This window comes from Benincasa hispida, unplaced genomic scaffold, assembly GCF_009727055.1.
Source record: "Benincasa hispida cultivar B227 unplaced genomic scaffold, ASM972705v1 Contig1269, whole genome shotgun sequence".
Taxonomy (NCBI): domain Eukaryota; kingdom Viridiplantae; phylum Streptophyta; class Magnoliopsida; order Cucurbitales; family Cucurbitaceae; genus Benincasa; species Benincasa hispida.
In genome coordinates, this window is record NW_024063818.1 from 1 (window position 1) to 7,702 (window position 7,702).

Here is a 7,702-nt window from a genome sequence, read left to right on the forward strand (position 1 = left end):
GTGTTGTCACTATGTGGAGTGATGCAATTATCCCAGAAAACAAGCATATTAATCGATGGCACAGATCTGCCTTAGTTTGCGCAAATCAACTTAGGTATTATTTATGCAGAACATATGCAACTAATTTGTGTAGATATTGTATTTCCTAGGCCGTACGTCCCTCCTTTTTGTCTTCTACATTCAACCTCCATATACCGTGGCCATAGCTCTCACATTTGTGGATCAATAAGCAAATGTTTATGGACCTAAAAAGGGCAGGCTATATTATATAATTGTCTTCTTTTATCTTATCTTTCTATTACAGAGATTACATAATCAAGAAGTTGAAATATCTGTGTTTATTTACAACCAGAGTATTCCCTAAGGGTACAACGAATTTAAATGTTCTTATTGAGTGTAGAATGCAAGAAATCTCTATTGATCTTTATTTCTCCCCTTATCAAGCTTCTTGTCATTACTGCAGTTTTTTGGCCATAAATCAAGTAGTGAAAAAGACTTTAGAAGAGAGACGCGGACCAAGTGAATATGGGTTTGCGGTCATATATATAACTTGATTGGGGTGGGTGTGTACGTGTTGAGTCTTCGCGTAGATACCTATCACAATTTCCAAATGGTCCCACAAGTTATTTGGCGGATAAGGGATGTTCTTCGCTGCTTGCAGGCTCTCCCTCCATCTTCTCTTTTGTATGTTTTAGAATTCATATTTCGTTTGACTCAAACTTTTGGTGACCTGTTGCAAATTGAAGTAGTTTTTCTTCAAAGAATTCAGAAAATGGAATGTCGCATTCATGATGAGATGCTAATAGCTCTTCTGATGTTTAATGCAGATAATATTCAGAAATGATGGTAACAGCGGTGATGCGCATTGAAATGTGATCTACAGAGAAGATATACCTATTCACTGTAAGCATTTTGCTTAATGAAATTGAAACTAATAGTTCTGGAGGGATATGTGCGTCACACTGACTCATGTTTGTCATATAACTGTGTAATTGTGTATATCTGACATTATCACATTACCCGAGTGATAGTCGTTTTAAGTTCAGATTTGTCCCACTTTTTTAACTTAAAAATCTTATGTAGAACGCAATTTGAGGAATAACAATGTGGAGGATAAGCATTTTTTCCACCAATTGGGTCAATCGCGCTTGTATCCGATTGTAATAAATTATCGAATATAGGATAGATGACTCCCGCGTCCAACCATTTTAAAATTTCTTTCTTGACCACTTCTTTCATTATGGGGTTCAGCCTTCTTTGAGGCTCAATCGATCCCGACTTCCCTTCTTCCAGCTTGATCTTATGCATGCAATAAGATGGGTTGATGCCATGGATATCCGCTAGCGTCCAACCTATTGCACGCATGTGCTTTTTCAGCATCTGCAAAAAGAGTGCTCGTTAGGCTCAGTAAGATTTGCGGAAATGATCACAGGTAAAGTTTTCTTTGTTCCAAGGAAGGCATATTTCAGGTGACTATACAATGGTTTCAACTCGAGTTCTGGTGGTTCCTCAAGTGATGGACACGTTGGTTTTGTCCGCCGCTCACTCAGACTTGGTGGCTCTGGTTCTTTCAAGTTCTCCTCCAACACGAGGACCTTGCATACATGGGTCTCTTCTTCAGGCAACTCTATACTGTTCAGTTGATAATATTCACCATCCGGGAACTTTAATGCGTTTAACACATTAAACTTCACCTCTTGATTGTCTACGCGCATATTTAATTCTCCTTTATGCACGTCAATTAAGACTTTCCCAGTAGCTAAGAAGGGGCGTCCAAGGATAATTTGTACCTCCCTATCTGCTTCATAGTCCAAAATAATAAAGCCTGCTGGGAATATGAAGTTGTCAACCTTTACCAGAACATCTTCAATCTTTCCTTCAGGGTACTTAATCGCTCTATCAGCGAGCTGAAGAGTAACAGAAGTGGGTTGTACTTCACTAATTCCTAGTTTCTTAAAGATTGAGAGTGGCATGAGATTAATGTTGGCTCCCAAATCGCACAACGCATGTCCCACATCCAACCCTCTGATCGAGCATGGAACTGTGAAGCTCCGAGGGTCCTTCTGTTTCTTGGGTAGACTGTTGCTTACTAACGCGTTGCACTCCTGTGTTAGCGCGATTAATTCTGTCTCACTGACTCTTCTTTTCTTTGTCAAAATGTCCTTCAAAAATTTGACATATGTTGGCATTTGCTCCAGGGCCTCTACAAGTGGAATGTTGATATGCAATTGCCTCAAGAGCTCAAGAAAGCACTTGAATTGTTGTTCATCATTCTTTTTCATCTGAAGTCTAAGGAATGGTGCATTCACCGGCATCGCTGGTTTTCCCACGTTAGACGTGCTAGGTTCTGAATGGCATGTGGTCTCAGATGTGTTGCGTTGAACGTGTGTTGCGTTCTTTTGAACATGCGTTCTTTTGAACGTCTAAGGAATGGTGCATTCAGCAGCATCGCTGGTTTTCTTCTTGATCTTCTACTGCCATTGAACGTGTGTTACGTTCTTTTGAAGGACTGTTGTTTCTTGGATTCATTCTTCTTTCTTCAAGAGCTCTTCCACTTCGCAACGTCACCGCATGACATTGCTCCTTTCCATTGTTGCTCCCAGGTGTTTTAGTGTTGCTAGGTAGAACTCCAGGCTGCCAGTTCTTCAACTCGCTCGCTATCTGCCCTACCTGTATTTCCAGGTTTCTGATAAACGACGTCTGACTTTTCAGCAACGCGTCATTCTGGGCTTTGTACTTCTTTAATAGGTTCTCAAGCGGAGATCCTGAGCTTGACGCCTGTCCTCCTCTATTAAAAGGTTGTTTGTGCAGCTAATGCGTTGGTTGAAATGCAGGCGGTGGTCCTTGCCTTTGCTGTTAGTTCGCCCTTGGGTGGTGCTTCTGATGATTTTTTCCTGTCCAAGAAAAATTTGGATGGTTCCTTCATCCAGGATTATATGTATTGGAAAATGGGTTGTTTTTAATGAAACATACTGACTGGGGATTTTGTGGGCAATCCGTATAGGAGTGAGGATCTCCACAGCCCATACAGCTAACCATGGGCTGCTCGAACGCTTCTACCTGATTCACCTTCTACTGATTTGATGCGTTTCCTAGCGTTATGTTCTGCAAAAGGCTGTTCATCGTAGCCACTTGTGCAGAAAGTGTGGCTATTGTGTTGAAGTCGATAGAATTAACATTCTGAGATCTCTTCTTCCTATCAGCTCTTCCATCATACGTATCGTCCACCCATTCCATGTTGTGCTTAGCAATACAGTCTAATATCTCCTTAGCCTCAGTGTAAGATTTATCCATAATTCCACCAGTTACTGCTACGTCGGCTACCATTTGCGATGCTCTATTCAATCCACCATAAAAAGTCTCCGTCTAGATAGTTATTGGTAGTCCATGGTTCGGGCAATTTTTTATCAATCCTTTAAAACGCTCCCATGCGGTGCTTAAGGTCTCAGCTTCTTCTTGTTCAAAGTTCATAATCTCTCAACGCCTCCTCACGTTGGTGGTAAGTGGGAAGTATTTTTGCATAAATGTTTCCACCAACTTCTCCCAGGTGGTGATTTCACAAGGCTCAAGTGAGCTCACCCATTGTTTTGCGTCATCACACAAAGAATAGGGGAACAAAGACAGCTTGATCACCTCTGGGGTGATTCTAGGAATCACAAATGAATTACACGTTTCCAGGAAATGCTTTACATGGGTGTGATGATCTTCACCACGACCACCCCCAAATTGTCCAACAGTCTGAAGCATTTGAAGAATTACAGATTTCATCTCGAACCTCATCCCATCTGGCATTGGGTATATGATTCCTGGAGAGAAATCATACAGTACAGGGGACGCATACTCCCTCATGGGACGTGTGCTGCTGTTCACCATCAGGATCGGATTTTGTGTAGCATGAGCTAGTTGCTGATTTGCCTGTTCTTCCGCCATTGCTCGTTGCCTATTCTGTTTTCTGAGAAGTTGCTGCCTCAACCTTCGATGATGAATAGATCGGTTTCTACGTCGGAAGGTCCTTTCAATCTCGAGGTCGTATCAGAGTTTAGGAGTGCTCTCCCTGCTCATAAACATTCACAAGCTTAGGCTTAGCTTGTAATACTCCCTCGACTGAAGTGTTCCTACAAAAGATACAAACGAAATTTCTGGTTAGTCTTGTTTCTGAATCCCCGGCAACGGCGCCAAAAACTTGTTTGTTACTATCGTGATTTGAGCTAGGAGTGTATTGTATAAAATAAATTGGAAAAATAAGTTCTAAGTATAAATGATGCGTTGGTTGTTGACATGTACAGATATCTATACAATGCACCCAAGATACAATTCCATGTCCCTGTAACCAGTTCCCCGGCAACGGCGCCATAAACTTGATGAAAATAAATTCTACAATGATGCAAGCAAGGATACAAGCCCATGTCCCCGTAACCAGTTCCCCGGCAATGGCGCCACAAACTTGTTGGACAAAGAATTGAGATATACAGTGATGCACTCACAAGATACAAGCCCATGATATGCAAGAATGACTTGACTTGACTCAATTCATGCAATACTACTTCTAGATATGCGTTATTACTGAATGTTCTTGTAGTATGCAATGCGTTGTCACAAGTTTCCTTACATTGGAACCAAGTATAATGCCAATGCAAGTTTCTTGGTGTGATCCGAGGTCGAACATAGGGACTGTTTGAGGTTATTGCATTATGTTTATGATACATGCGACCAAGTTTTTCAATTTAATAAAAGTATGGTTTGTACAAATATTTAAAATATGCGTTAAAGTAAAGTAAAGCAGTAAAATGCGATAATAAAATAAAGTGTCGTAAACCTAAGCTAAGATGGTACAAGATACAAGTTTCATGATACAAGATACTGAGGTCAAAGCTAGCTGTGAAGATTATACAAAGATCATGTAATGCGATAGCAAGTCTTATGTACGAAGCAGAAAAAGAAAGATAACTAATATAAACATTGCAAGTTCCCTAATTGCGTTAAAGTTATAAGTACGGATCCGTTTTTCCCTTAGCATACACCTTTCAGTGATCGGCGGTGTTCCCACATGTCTGTGGTAAAACAGAGACGAACGTAATGAACACAAGGTTGCTTCCATCTCTGGAAGTACTACTGGCTCTAGTTAACACATTCTTCTGACCTTCTCTCGATAGATCAGAATGGCATCTTCACTTATGCTCTCACAAGTGAAGATGTCGTCTAGCATGCCTTAGCTAAATGCAATTATCTCTTTAACACAGATTAAGTACTCGCTTAATTCATATTATCTACCAGGGGATTAAGAACACTTCATGAACAAAACGATAAACGGAGGAACGAAAATAGACAGAGAAGAGGTAATGTAAACGATCAAGACATTCAATATATCTATTTAGCGTCTGATACATGGTGTGTGAATGAAGAGATAAAGAAGATGAGATACAATGATGAAAAGAGATAGAAAAGAGAGACGCTGATCAACATGCATCGTAACATTCATAAGGTCCATATTCACCAGAGACTGATATGCAAGCGTAAATAAGAGTACTCCAACTTTCTCACCGCATATCTTCATGGTCCGATGGTGCCCCACATCTCCGGCAGCACTTAAATTTTGAAGAAGCTCCTCAGCACCACCTTAAAATCCTCCTCCAGACCCGCCAGCCTCTCAGCAATAATCCTCCATATTTTTTTTCTTCTATGCGACCATTATGTATTATTTTCAATTCATTTATTCTTTTATGAGTTAATCAAATTCTTTGAGTCTTGTACAGGCAAAAATTTTGTATTGCGTTAATTGTAATTAATTGTATACTTTGTTAATATTCAATACAATGAGTATATATTACTCCAGGTTTTGCCTGTGCCTTTTTTTCTTTATCATCCTTTGTCAATATTTGTAATGTTTCTTAATCTTTTATATGTGTTCTTCATTGCGTTGCTATGATGTAATATATGTTTATACTTAGAACATTTCTCAAACTTTGTAAAATTCAGACTAACACTTAGTTAATTCTTAGTTTAGTAGTTACTTTACCTTTTATCTTTCAAAGTTCTGCTCAAACCTTCTTTTGAAAATTTTCTTCTAAGTGTTTGTTTAGTTCTATCCAAACAATGCAATGAAGACCTTGCTCATCTTTAAATTGGGGGTGAGGAAGGTCTGAGTAGATAGATCAAGAATATGCAGTATTTAAGAAAATGCGTTCATTTTTTGTCAAAAAAAATATTTTTTTAGGCAAAACTCCAATGTCAGCGCAAGGAAAATCCTTAAAAATGTTCCCAACCTGATAAGAGGTTTAGTTGTGAAAGAAGCTTGCTCGTAGTTGGATGTTCGTATGACACTCGTAGGAGCAAGCTTAAAACGAAGGTGGGTTTCCAAGATCAGCGCAGTTATGAAAAGAAAAAATGAAAAAGAAAAGGAAGAAAAATATGTATAATAAAAGAATGCAAGAGACAACTCCTCTGAATAATATGAGTTAAAGTTGAGATTGGCACCCAACGTAGTTGGATGTTCGCATGACACCCGTGGAACAGGCCAAAAATGAAGAGTGTAACCATGACAACAGTCTCTAGTAAATGACGCAAAAGTTTGACCACTGTATGTAGATATATCAAGTTGTTTTGACAAGGAAGAGATAAACAATTCTATTTTGAAAAAAAAACTAGAAAAAGCATCTTTGAGCAGAATTTTGTTATATAGAAGAATAAAGTAGGCTTGTTCAGAATTAGCAAGGATAGGAAGAAATTGCGATGTTAAGAAATGTGCCTAAGTGTAACATTCGGAGCAACAAATTGACGCAAAAATATAGGATAGGAATTAAGCTTTATTGCCTTAGTAGAAGATATGCTTGAGGACAAGCATATATCTAAATTTGGGGTGTGATAATATGTAGAAATACAAGTTATGTATACTGCTTTATCTAGATATTGCGGCCAAAAGAGAATAAATATGTGCCAATTGTATGAAAATTTGCTTCGAAATACATAATTTATGAATATCACAATTACATCCACTAACATCATTAAGATGGAAGAAAGAGAGATTTCTACTCTGTTTTGCAGAAAACCAAGTCACCGCTTGCGATCAAGGCTCAAGACAACTGACCAATGCATCTCTGTCACATTGCACCCGTCAATCAACAATGAAAAGACGATTAACGCAATGACGGTGCAATGCGACAGTCGATCCAGAGTTGACTTTCAACCGCATGTGCTAATAAAAACAACACTGCATGCGAACACTCGATCGAAAGATGCAGCTAAGCAACGCAAAAGCAGATGATTGTGCAAGTGTACACCTAACAGTTGTGTAGATTTGACGGTCTGATTGCATAACAAAAGGAATAATATCCCTCCATCTTCAGAATTTCCATAACAACAAGTGGGGACTACAAGGCCAGAGTCAAAGATCTTCACCTATAAATACCTCATAGAATTCACAGAAAAATAGGCTACTTGATACGGGGAAAATTGATATTAGGTTATGAGAGAAAGGCTGAGCTGAATGTTAAACGGAAGAAATCTAGGAAGAAGAAGAGACAAGGCCGAGAGGTGAGTCTCAGTGTTAATCTTACCAGATCCCTGCCGCGAAGCTCTATACTCAGATCCTTACTACCGGTTGAGCAAGCCTGAAGAGGAAGCTCATCCTTCCACACGATCCATCCATTCGGCAAGAAAATCTCCATCCAAATCGGTGCCGAGACATTGGCGCTGTTTTGTATTG

General features: G+C 39.4%; 1 protein-coding gene and 1 non-coding gene across 2 annotated transcripts; one reads left to right on the plus strand and one right to left on the minus strand.

The window, feature by feature from the left end:
• Positions 1-1,373: 1,373 nt before the first annotated feature.
• LOC120068878 lies at positions 1,374-2,315 on the minus strand. The gene has a single exon (XM_039020529.1). It carries the CDS (start codon positions 2,313-2,315, stop codon positions 1,374-1,376), a length of 942 nt encoding a protein of 313 aa, XP_038876457.1.
• Positions 2,316-3,382: 1,067 nt separating this feature from the next.
• Positions 3,383-3,486, plus strand: LOC120068879. Its single transcript, XR_005479388.1, has one exon. It is a non-coding gene; the product is annotated as a small nucleolar RNA R71 (small nucleolar RNA).
• Positions 3,487-7,702: the final 4,216 nt, after the last annotated feature.

Excerpts from the sequence above, each read along its gene's own strand:
- LOC120068878 (XM_039020529.1), bottom strand. The coding sequence starts at position 2,315 with ATGCCGGTGAATGCACCATTCCTTAGACTTCAGATGAAAAAGAATGAT.